General features: G+C 37.9%; 1 protein-coding gene across 1 annotated transcript in view; it reads left to right on the forward strand.

Moving 5' to 3' along the window:
- Positions 1-13,532, forward strand: part of LOC126561839 (tyrosine-protein kinase Drl) — a 483,362-nt gene that overhangs the window by 68,224 nt on the left and 401,606 nt on the right. Inside the window, exon 12 of the mRNA XM_050218172.1 lies at positions 3,236-3,348. Coding sequence (XP_050074129.1) covers positions 3,236-3,347 — 112 coding nt within the window. The 3' untranslated portion in view covers position 3,348. The remainder of the gene's footprint in view (positions 1-3,235; positions 3,349-13,532) is intronic.

Below are 13,532 nucleotides of genomic sequence, written 5' to 3' on the forward strand. Positions count from 1 at the left end.
CAATTCACTAATCTGACGATAGTGCGTACAATCTACGGGAGGGCAGGGGGGGAAAGGATCAAATGACGATTCCCATCTCTTTGGCAAAGTCAAACAGAATTCGCGCCTTTTCGTAGTCCTTCTGGCCCAGGATATCGCGCAGCGGCACCACCTGGGGATCTTAATGATGCCCGAACGGTTGCTAAGAGTCCAGGTCTGCCCGTATCCGAACTTCACACATGACCAGAGGATGTGGTCAATGTCGTGGTATCCGTTGCTGCAGCTACAAACCTTGATGTTTATAGTTTTATTAAGAACACAGTATCATGATCTTGAAAGTTATGTTTAATTGATCTGAGCAAAGCAGCTACGTTGTGATTTTCATCAGATTCTCCTCTTTGTTAATTATTTTGCTTGACAAAGATCATATCAATAAACGAAATGAAACATCGGAATCCTGATAATCACTTACTGATAGTTTTGATTCTTTTACATACCTATTATCTATTACCAGAAACATACTACTGATGCTATTAGTTCGTAACAGAGACTGATCTTCCCATAAGTGAACTGAGCGACCGCGTGGGGCCCCCACCTCGAAAGGGGCTCCGAACTGAAACTCAAAAGGCATTGATTGTTGTAAGTGCTGGCGTAAGTAAAGGGCCGCGATAGCTGGGCACCATTTCCACTTAGGGCCTGAGAAGGGCTAAATCCACCTCTGGTTTTTTCAAATATTAAATTCAACCGATAATGCGTTGTTGGGTATTCAATTCGCTCTTGTATCCGTGGAGCTTAACTTGAGCTTAAACATCAGTATCCTTTGCCGAACCTTGTTGGGGCTGTATATGTCTCATTTCTTTTCATTGCCACTTTAACAAAACTGGCAAAATTCATCCAACATTAAATCATACGCAAAAAAGGAAAATCAATGCACAGCGAAATTATTAGCCGAACATGCCGTATTGCTAGCTCAACACAATTGATGCTATTTGAGTTGTCGATATACCTCTCTTTGGCATCACCTACGACGTGTTTTTGTACATTTATACATGGCCATGGTTCCTAGTTTACCGATTATTGAAATGTCATCGGTCATCAGAGCCATTAATCGAACAAAAAACCCTCGATCGCTCCGGGTCTATATGGCATTCTACCATCCATACTTAAACGCTACGCCACCGCTGTTGACCCCATATTAGTCGCAATTTTTTGGGAATCTTTGTGATTGGGTGTATTCGGTACACAAGAAAGGCGACAAATCATATGCGTCTTACTATCGCGGCATCACAACACTTTGCGCTAACGCAAAAATTTTCGAGCTGCTCATGTACGAGCCTATTCTTGCTGCTGCCTCAAACTACCTCAGCACCGCTCAGCACTGGTTTGTCCCCAAGTGTTCGACTTCCACCAATCTGGTTGAGTTTATCAGCACCTGCCACAAGACCATCGATGCAGCCCTTCAAATCGAAGCGATTTTAAAGGATCTCAAGGCTTTTGACAGCGTTCCGCTTTCGTTGCTGCTCGCCATGCTTCAGGTTCTTGGTCTTCCGGCACAAATGCTGAACTGGATGCGGTCCTACCTCACCAACCATTTGTATCGTGTGAAGATGGGGGACCAAACCTCTCGAAGCATCAACGGGTATTCAGGAGTACTACAAGGAAGCAACCCTGGTCCGCTTCTCTTCGTAATATTCCTGAACGACGTCACACGTGTGCTTCCTCCTGATAGCCACCTGCTTTACGCGGATAACGCTAAATTGTACCTTCCGATACGCAACCAGGAAGATCAGCTCCAGAACCAGATCCATAATGCTCTCAGTGCGTTCCAGACCTGGTGCTGTACGAATGGCTTGGAGATGTGCGTCGATAAGTGTGTTGAGGTTACATTTGCCAGAAAGCGTAATCCCTTAATCTGCACGTATACCATTAAGGACACTGCCCTTGTCCATAAATGCTGCGTCAGAGACCTAGGCGTGCTACTTGACGATAAGTTGAGCTTCCATGACCAGCTAGAGCACATCGTGACTAAGGGGAATCAGCTAGTTGACATTTTGAAGAAGCTTGCGCGCGATCTTACCGACCCGATTGTCGTTAAGATGCTGTACTGCTCCTTAGTTCCATCTGTGGTGTGGTGGCCCATAACGGCATGCTCGTTGGCTCGCCTAGAATCCATCAAGCGTAAATTTACACGATTTGAGCTGCGTAGTTGGAGTGTCCAGCTGGACTCCAATGGACGTTGCGCGTTACTTGGCCTGGAGTCGCTGAAACAGCGGAATTGTAACGCGCAGATACTTTTTGTCGCATGTCTAATTGACAATCGCATCGACTCGATGGCGTTGCTCTTTCCAATCAGCATTTACACCCCGGCAAGATCGCTCCTCTGATCCGTTCCTCGTCATGTGCCGTGAATTCAACGCCGTGTGTGATCGTTTTGAATCAGACCTGTCGTGCTCTGCGTTCCTTAATTGTATACGTACAGTGCGGCCCATTACATGTTGAATGTAAAAATGTAAATGTTAATTGTACATGTAAAACGTAAAAAAAGTCACTTCAAGGCGGCCACATATGGTTCGTTGAATTCAACAAATAAAATAACAAATAACAAATTTCAAATGTCAAAAGAAATCCAGAAATACTGCAAAAATTTAATGGAAAATCATGGAAGTTAAAACTCTACACCACTCTCTACAACAACACCCGAAACCCGTCCTCCATTTTGATGAGTCAGCTGTGCCGCCGGCGTTTAACAAAACCGTTCTCATTAATTGAATGTCAGGATTCTCCATTTTGCTTTTCGTACCTCTTCGTTCGTTTCCTATTTTCATCCTTTAATTTAGTTAACCGTGAGTTCACCCCTTCTCGGCATACATGTATGCAACACCTGAATAAATTATCGCACAGAAAACTGAAATGAAGAGCCAGAAGCAGAAGTGAGTGAGAGTGAATCGAACATGAAATAAATCGGTGGAGAAAGAAAAAGAAAACCGTTCAAATGTCATTTCGTTATTAAATTGCATTACGTCCGGTTTCCCAAGCTCTGTGTGTAGTATGCAAATTGCTTTGAAACTTAAAACATTTCCATTCATTGCTCACACCGGTCTGGTCGGTGTGAGTCTCTCATCGTACTCTGGCCCCCAGAAATAAAAAAAAAGCCCCGCTGGAATCGATCGGCAAGAATTCTAACGACCAGTCCGTGTCTCGGTCGGTAGCTCTTCCCTTCACATCCACTAATGCTTTCTCGTCTTTCATCCGGCAGCTATACGGTAATGTCCTGTTGCTGGCTCGCGGACTACAAGCAGCGGCCATCGTTCCCCCAGCTAATTGCCTATTTGCACGATTTTCATGACGACCTGGGCAAGTACATCTAGGGTGTGGTTCTCTCGTCACTTCCACCATCATCACCACCACCACCGATACGTTGCATTTTCGGTTACCCACGGAGCGTTCCAGCAGTGCCTAGGATCGATTGAGAGGAAGCAACAACAAAAAACTGCAAGAGACGGACCATCCATTCCAGCGTTCCCGTCCTGAAGTTGAACAATTTCCGTTCGTTTCCTGACGCGCAGATGGAGACGTTCTGCTTCAGCCAGGGGATGTGTGATATGAGTGGGTGTGTGACCATTTTTCCCTCCCTACCAGCCAGCTCCAGCCAGCACCAGTTAGCACAAAATCTGTGGAACGTGACAAAATTGTAGCCGATCGTAGACAAGCGCAACACGTCGGTCGGACGGCAGCAACTGGTTCGCAGCGTCACAGCGAGGCAACCGATCAAAAGAAGCGCATCGCAATTGATGCAATATTGAAGGTATGTGGTAGCAGATGGCTTCAAACATACAAAAAAAAGGGAATAACCCATTCACACAAAAGCTGGCAGTTATAAAAGAATTTCAAACGAGAGCGCGATGAAAAAACCGCTCGCAAAAAAATAGGCAATAACACAAAAACAAAAAAAACCATTAAACCAAACTTGAGTGAAATCGACGGTGTATCGATGGATTTGCACCGTGCGCCACAACGTCCAGCAGCACACGCACGCGAAACACGGGTGTGCTTCAACTAGATATGTATGTGTGAGTGTAGTTATTGTACTCGATTTAACAAATAAATTAAGTGAACGTAAAACAGCGCGTCGTTATACATGTCGTTTATGGGGAGAAATACAGCAAATAGGATAGTGAAGTTGAAAAGGAAAGAAGATGAGAAGTGAATAAAATTGCAGTGAACATAAAGCGAGAAGCGAGTAAAACAAATATTTTAAGGAAAAATAATAAAAAAGAACAAAAATCAAACGGAAGTGGTAGAAGCGAACGTTAACTGAAAGGCGAAAAAAGAGAATGAGTGATAAAAAAAACTGGAATGAAATGGAAGTAAAACGGAAAGCAGAGTGCAATTCAAAAAGCAAAAAGCTTAAAAACAGTTTTATAACATTAATAGGCAGCACAAAATCAAAACTAAACCGCAAGGCTAAATCACACCCAAGCATAACAAAACCACGAAATGTGTAGAAACAAACATTTAAAATGCGATAGTAAATAAACACTTTGGAAAAACATAAAAAGAAACAGAAAAGTATAAGCAAAAACATGGAACAAAATCACGAAACGGAAGCGAACAAACAACAAACAGAAACCAATTGAGTAAATATACACATGTTTATAAATATATATTTTGTTACGTACGGTTACATTTTGTATAAGAATAAAAAAGAGGAAACAAAAACACACAAACACACACGTAGTCTCTCAAGCGTCACACGAACACGGTGCAAAGTGGCCAATTACATAAAGATCAAACAAACAAAACCAAACAACACACTACATTGCTGAGCTGAACTTTCCAGGAAGTAAAATAGGAAAATAGATTGCGAAATTCTAACCCCTAAAATTAGGCTAACAAATGTCCAAGGACTAAGTATGTGTTAGGGGAGCTATTTGCTTGTTTCATTTTCGTATGCTTCCTTCGTTGGATGCAATTCTTGGAGCCATTTATTTTCTTTACTATACCAAAAGTAAAACGTTTTCTGCTTTTTACTGTTCGATTTTCTTGTCCTTCTGCCTGTTTCTGTTAGTGAATAAATTTTATAACTTTTTTCCTTTTCACTTCTCAAAAGTTTCACGACTTTAAACGTAGAAAATGCGTTGCTCCTTCGCTTTTAATGCAAGAAAAAAGATAAAACCTCGAGCTAAAAAATGCAAACACCACAAACAAACCTTTAACTATCGCTCTTCCACACACACCCGTCCACATACACTTTTCGAATGTGGTTTGAATAAATCTTGAAGTACTAAAAAGTCACAGAAAATTCGTGAAAATAAAAATAAAACACTCAGCACAGCTCATTCTCTGCCATGCTTCTCTGTAACTTTGTGTGGCTTCTACCGCTTCACAATATGTTCTTATTCTCACCTGCTTTTTCTCGAAAAAGGAATCTAAACTTAAGAAAAAATGGAAACACTAAAAACATCCACTATTGGAAACAAACAGGGTAATAGTTCTATAGGCAAGCTGTAACTAACAAAAACAAAAAAAAACGTCTGTTTTCTGTTCGACTAAGCGAACAATTGAATGTTGTAAATTTGTTTCCGTTTCAAACATTCCTGTAAAAAGAAAAGTCGCAACGTTTCACCTAACTATAATCGCTGTGTATTAAAAAACGATTTAACCATTTCACTACCAAAAGAAAAAGGAAAAAGGCCCAAAACTACACGTAATGTTTTGCATACAAACTCGTAAAATCTATCGCTAGAGCTGTAAGGCACTTTTCTCTCTCGACATTAACAATGAAAAGCAAAACACATTTTCCACATGTTCTCTAGATGTTACTATTTAACGCACTAACGAAAAAGACAGTTGGAAAAGTAGAATTTATTTCGTTTTATTTTTAATTTACATCAGACTTCCACACACGCACACATCCGTTTGTAATATAGAAAAGGTAGTTCGTCAGTGCGTGTGTGTGGTCTGGAGATGCAAAAATCAACCCGAATTTAAGCCACATTCCTGTTTGAAGTTGTTCGTTTTCCAATCTGGAACGTCATTCTGTTATTCTGTGGTTTTAAATCATATTTTTATTGTGTTCCCTTTAAGTTATCAATTTATTACCTGTCTTTTTATGTTTATGTTTCGACTAGTCAAGTTATTATAAGTTGTACAGAATAAGAGTTTTACTTTCAATGCTTATTTTTACTTCCATTTGTTTACCTACAAACAGTTACTTCTTAATATGGTTGGCAGAAATTTTTACCTTTCTCCTACAAGTAGCAAAGCAACTATGTAAACCATTCATCACACATTAACGTAGATCAAACGCCAACGCTAATCCTCATGCAAACCGTACGTAGAATGTCCAAGACAACAACCAAACTTTTTCTTCTTGCATGTCTTAGGCACAACAACCGTTCTACTCGCACACAAACCCAGCTCCATCCTTCAGCCAGCTCCAGCAACGTAAATACGTAAACGAAAAACCAAAAGCTAACGTGCATTGAGTTAATAATGCACCCAAAAAATCACTGTTAACGCAATACACTGCCAAAAATGAGATAAAAGTATGATTGTATTAAAGAACGTAACAGGCAAACAAACACTGCGGAAATTGGAGAAGAAAAAAAAACAATTTCAACACTTTAAATCGATGTTTGTTGTGTGTCCCACGGTGTCGCCAAACCTCTTCTTGTCGAATTGCTACGATGTAGACTCTGCTACACTTACTTAAGATCTCTCTAACTGTTGTTTCATCATCTGCATCCATTCAAACACTTACACAAAGCCAGTAGCGGCACTCACATTTGCACAGGGGACAAAACAAAACAAAAAACAGACCACCCACACACACAGCAAGCGACAGAAAGTTACCAAGAAAGATGGGTGAATGGTTAATGATTTTCGGTAAAATCAAGGATTCAACACTAATGCGGTACCATGGAATGTGACGAATAAAGAGAAGAAATTTATGTCAACTTTGATTGTTGATTGAATCATACAACCGGTCGAACGAGTCGTTATTTAATGTAGCCGAAACTGTTCTTTTGTTGCGTTTTTGTAAAGGGAAGTTTTAGTAAGCTGTTTTAGAAATATTCGCCCACAAAGTTACTACAATTCGCATGCGAACAATAGTGTTTTTCAGACTTCGCACCACACAAACGGTTGATTTTTAAAAGCTAGCGCCATCTACATGTGAAAGTAAGAAACTATTCTCTATTGGCCATTGCACACTGTGTGCTCCTGCTTGTATGCAATCTGCAGCACACTCATGCTAATCTTCCGTTCGCGTCCCTTTACCATTTTTTCGCAATAATTTACAAAAGAAGCATATTTATCACGTTTTCCCAGAGTTTTATTGCAATTAAATGTTATTTTGATACCTGAAATACATCTTTTAAAGACTATTCCATTGTACTAAATTTCCTGAAATAATTCTGCTACAAAATGTACGAAGCTTTCCGTGGTAAAAGCTCCAAGCAACCACCATTTGGGTTTTAGTACAAAGCTATGTAATTTAGTAGAGTATTACATGATTCATGTAACATGAAGTGTTTGCTTTCGAACGTCAATATAATTATTCTATTTGAAAACCCATTTTTATTTCATAGCAACAAAATTTATTCTTGTAAATGCAGTTTTCCTTATGCATTGCGATTTTTTTTTATTTTTTCATTGCTTTTATGAATCTCCTTCTGAATACAGCCTTTCACATTGATAAAGAATTATCTTAACGATTCTTAGAATCGCCACGTCCCTGAAGAACAGCTCGGACGATAATCATTCGAACCGGTTTCAGTTGAAAATTATACAATTATTTTCCAGTTAACCACTTTTTATAAGCCACTGCTTTGGCGCTGCAAACTTACCTGAAATTACCATGTAGAAAATTGAAAATTATTAATAGAATTCAATAAGTTTCATTAGCATAACAAGTTTTTGGTGTCCCTTTCGGTAATTTGATCAAGAATTTAAATGAATTTATTTCAAGCTAAAAATCAGTAATTGTTCTTCAGTTGAAAGTTTCAGCTTCCTTCCATTGAACCCAACAATTTTCCTCTTTTTCCCTCAAGCATTCTTCTTCTGTCAGGCCGTCACTATTCACGCCGTAGTTTTTCAAGGCATTTGCTATGATAAATTCTTTTAGCTGTAAATAATGTCTTGTGTAAGAACGCCAATTAAAGAACCTCAGTTGAGAATTTCATAGGCATTAGCATCAAATTGTTGCCAAAATTTCTTTTTTGTTCTTTTTTTTTAACTACAGCTTGGAATGCTTTGGCTATTCATTTCCGTCTTCCTGGACATGGTTTTAGGTTTTCAAACGTTTAAAACAAGATTATTTTCAGTACAACGTTCGCTGCCGTATGAAAGACCGTTGCCGCTATCATATCAGCCGCTACGTTGTCCGTTCGGAATTTAATTGTTCTTTAGTTCATCCGTCACATAGCGCTCTTCTTCTGCTTGACTTTAACGACCTGCCAGGTCACACTGACCATCGAATGGCTTACTAAACTTGGCCATATCACATAGTTGGATAGTCAGTCCTCACTACGGGGGAACGAATTTTGAACCTCCGCTCCTGCCGCCCGTGGTAGAATAGGGCTCAATATATTTAAATTTATTGTTTAATTGCCCGACTTTATTATAGCCCGATATTATATAATTAACCAAATTTTCTCTTATTTATTTTAATTTTTTAATTGGTTTAATGTCTGAATTGTCTTCAAAAGCTGTCCCTCGTAAAGAAAGCATGCATCTGGTTTAAAGTCCATAAATTATTCAAACAATGCATTGGGAAAATATGTACGATTTATAAATTTTTACACTTCATAAACCATCATAAATTATATTACAATATTCTTATGAAAATGACAACACGCGACTTGATCTAATACTTAAAAATAAATAAACAAAATAAATTCTTATGAAAACAATAAGAAAGATGTTTAAAAATGTTACTCTATAATTCCGTTCGTACAGAATGTAATTTTTTTTAACTTTCTGTAGTAAATTTCATGCGTTTCAATATTCCATAATCTATTTAATAAGTTATGTTTTATCTGCACATGCAATTATTGTTTCGTTTTCCCATTGCAATTAGCTATTTTGATTTTCTTTGGTGTTATATTTAATATATTTAAAAACAAAGTTTTAAAATGCATCATTTCAAAATAATTATATTTGTAATGAACGCATAATATTTGAATGGAAAATTGAATAAAAAGTGAAGTTACCGGATACAAGCATTCGAACAGCGCGTCGTGAGTTCCGCAAAGTTCATACCTACATAAGAGCAAGAAGCGCATGGCAATGTCATTTTATGTATGCATTTAATTGTAATCATTTACTTAGAGAAATGCAAATTATATAGTTTTTTCGATCTTGCTTGCAACAGTTGAAAATGTTTTGTTCAACATTTTATCGGTGCTTTGTTTGGTTATTATGTTTTTGAGAAAGCGTGGCTGCTGTCGAGTTCTGCAGAGTTCATACACACTCCTTCCTATCGTCAATTGTACGGAGGTTACTTGCCAGGCCAAGCGTGAAGCGAAATGTGGAGAGTTATTCTCTTGAGTAGTAATGTTAGTCATATTATTTTGTCATAAAAGCACAAAAATATATATTATTTTATGTTTCCGAATAAAGTGCTGAGTCTTTCTTAGTTTAATATTGAAAAATATTTCAATTTAAACATCGGAGACGAATGGAATATTTTTGAACAACTAATTACACTCAAAATCACAAGCTGCATAGCCTGGCCGGTTTTATGCCAAAGGAAAATCGAATTTATTAAAAAAGTTATTAAATTACAGGTTTTTTAAATATTTTTTTTGTTGGCTCTTTAAGTTCAATAATAAATTATTCGTTTCTTAGACGTAAGTTACCGAAAGTTTGATAAGTTTGATTACTTGCAATTTCTTAGCAAACAGCTCTGCTATTGCTATGCAACAGAGCTTAACCTATTAAAAATAACAGTTTTTAATATTATTTTTTAACTTGCTTGGCAGAATAAAGTCAATGAAGTCAAAAATTTAGTTCAAAATAGGAGAGCAAAAGGAAAAGAAGAAAAGATAGTTTTAATACTTGGTTCTTTAAGTGAAAAAATGCTCTAACCTGCCTAACTCAAATCTTTAAAAAGTTAAGAAAACCTAAACAGAATCGAAGGAGCACATTTCAACTCGGCTTTGCCAGAGTCGGAGGACAAGTGGAGACTTTTTATAACTCAACACTCGGTCATTAGCCAACACACAGTATAGCCTATTAAGACCCCAATCATCTACTCAGTTTGCTTATAACACGATACGCCCTTTGAACAGAACAGACTTGTTGTGGCGGCGACGAGGCATCATTCTGAATCACAGATAAGTCGAATATATTTAGTGATAATATTACATAAATTTACCTTTACATTCTATGACTGCAAGCAAATTATGTGAAAAATACATCCTTAAATAATCTGAAACAAGCAGATTCTACGAAAAACGAATCTATAAAATGAAAGTACAAGCAACACGTCAGACGATGAGTTCGGATGAGTTCATACGCCCTAGCGGGAGAGTCGTGAAGCAAATTTTTAATATAAATAAACAAACTAGACTTATGATGGTGAGACTATATACTGAACTTTTATTTACAATACCTTGTTCAAATAGATTCTTTTGATTTCTTACATTAAAATGCAGATCTCATCAACTCAACCTTAACACGCTTTACGGTGAGGACAGATGAGTTCATACGCACCACGGCATTCACGTCATGCCTGTCACCAGTCATCCGATGCGATGCGTCTTATATTACGCTCGACATGAGCTGTCAACCAAGAACCCACCAAAAATCACGTTGCGATATTGATAAAGAATTGACGAAAAATCAATCATTTTTACTTAGAACCAAAACTTTCTAATTTTACACATAAAATCGGAATAATTCAACTCATTTGCGCCTTCCTACAAACACATACTTTTGCTGCATGTAAGCTAGTGTTTGTGCGATGATCGCCTTCATCAGCTGTACTGTGAGCTAGAGTTAAGGCTTCTGATCGGGAAAAAAGTATTTTTTTTTTTTTTTGTAAAATTCGTTTCTAAGTTTGAGTTGTTTTGAGAACGTTCAAACGACGGGCACAAACAGACGATTTGACAGAGGACATTGTAAAATACCGATCGGGCACAATTGATCTAAATTTTACAGCTTTATTTTCATTGCCAAGAAGAATGAAAAAAAGGTTATTACAAGGCTGCAATTGTAAACGGCGGCACATCAACAGCACAGCTAGCTCAGGAGTTTGGCTTTACATTAAAATGTTGTTTAGGCTACAAATTCCCTAATCGTTATGACACCATTTTGGGCACACAAAAGGTATCGAAAAACGATTTACGAAGAATTTACTAAATTATTTATAGAAAGAAGAAAAAAACAAATATTCAAAATAGTTTTTTTCTTGAAAAAAAAAATCTAAATATTGTCATGATTCACATTCATTACATGATTAACTCGACATAAATTAATATAAACCATAAATAATGCAAGAGTAAAGTAAAATGTACAAAATTCGTTCAACAACCCTCCGCAATGGTTGAAAGAACGACTTGACATGTAAAAAATCCTTTTTTGTGGAAAAATCTTTTGTAACAAATTGTGATTTCCTCTTCTATTTGAACCTCTTTTCCTCCTCCTCATCGTCTTCTTTTTTCTCTCTTTTTTTTCTTTCTTTCTGCGAGCTCAAGAAGGCTTAGTTTTGCATGACTGGTTTTTATAATAGAGGAAGGAGTAGGCTGATAAAGTGCTTTCAATCATATAATAAAATTACATTTTATGTGAATCGTTAAGAAATACTTTCATCGTTTCTCTGTAGCAAAGTATGACTATGCGCATGAACGTGAAACAAGCCCGTTTGAAGGTGAGGACTGATGAGTTCATACGATAGCACCAGAGCAAGCAGGACAGAAATTGAGAAAAGTCAAATGAAATTATCAACAAGCTACTATAAAACTTGAATATATAAGCTGCAAAGTTATGTACTGTATTATTCCAGTAATAAAACCTGTACACATTGTGTATTTTTACAAAACTTTTAGTTATCTCCAAGTACTTGAATGAGTTCCGCAAAGTTCATACAGTAAGGCAATATCGTTTCTTATCCAGCGAATCTTTTAGGAGCTTCTTATGGAATATTTGTGCTACAAGCTCAACAATAATGCTATCCTTCTACTTTCTGTACTTTAACATACCACTGTTCTACTTTAAAATACTGCTTTAATCAAAAGTTTTGTAAATTCCTCACAGCAACGCGTACTTCCAATAACAAAGCGGCTTGCACATCGAAACAACGGCAACAGCGCATCGAACCGCGTCCCTGAGCACCAATCATGTGCACGCATTTTTTCCACCTCAACATTGCCCGCACCAATACTAACTCGGCAGCAAAGGTCTGCACCGTAGCAACGGTTATGCGCGGTGGTTCGTTGCTCGATTAAAGATCATCGTGATCTAGCCTCGATAGTTGCGGTTATTTTCGTGGTTTTTTAGAGTGTTGGACTTGCTCTACAAGGAAGGAAACCTGCGAAATAATATAACACAAATGTCCCTTAACGACAGTTCCTTTCGGAAAGTACTTTACCATCATTTCAATCCCATCTCGCACGACCAAAAATTCAAGCTAGCTTCAAGTTTGTGCGTGAACGAGCGTGGAGCAAGAATGTGTCAACTGCGTGCGGTGCGCCGACCCGATGTCGCCAGGCTCCAACAAGCAGGGAAGCATTTTTGTCTCTTCCTTCGCACTCTGGCACCATGCCTTTCTACTCGGAACTTCTTCGCGCACGAGCAGCTTTGCTAAGTTGCCCGTTTTAATATTCGAAGGCCGCGCGAGAGCTCGCACGACGACGCCCTTTTGCTGTGACTCGCCGTGATCATGATCGCGGCCCGAACTGATTGATGGATTTTGTGGTGTAGTTTCGTTCGAGGTTGCTGCTGCTTTCTTGGCTAGGCGTCGTGGGGACGTTGGACCAGTAGATTTTATTGCTTTCCAGTTTTGTACGGTCGAGGACGCCGGGTCGGGATCGTTAGATTCGGTGGTTTAGATGCGAGTTTTGTGATGATTTGTGATTAGAAGTGGCTGCGTCATCAGTATTCTGAACCGTGTGTGAGTCATGCTGTGTAATAAAATGCACTTGCTAATAATGTGGAAGCTGTGCATTATTTGGACATTAAATATTTAGTGGAAAGTACTCGTGGAATATAGTAATAAAAGTAGAATATAGTAAAAGCAAGGCATGCTCATGCTTAAGACGATGTTAAGTGTTTACAATTATCTGTTAAATATTTGTGAAAGACATCAAAAATAAAATTTGTTAATTTAATAAATTTTAATAAAGTTAATAAAAAATAGGTAATAAGTAAAAAAATATAAAATTGCGAGAAACTTCAAATTCAATTAATATTCTTCAGTGATAAACACTTTCAAAACAATTTACAGCACACAATTAAAATAAAAAATTACTGAAAAATGCACACTGGGAATCTACGCTTTTGCTACATGGAAAGGAAAAAAATACAGTTTGAAGAATAAAACTAAAATA

This window comes from Anopheles maculipalpis, chromosome 3RL, assembly GCF_943734695.1.
Source record: "Anopheles maculipalpis chromosome 3RL, idAnoMacuDA_375_x, whole genome shotgun sequence".
Taxonomy (NCBI): Eukaryota; Metazoa; Arthropoda; class Insecta; order Diptera; family Culicidae; genus Anopheles; species Anopheles maculipalpis.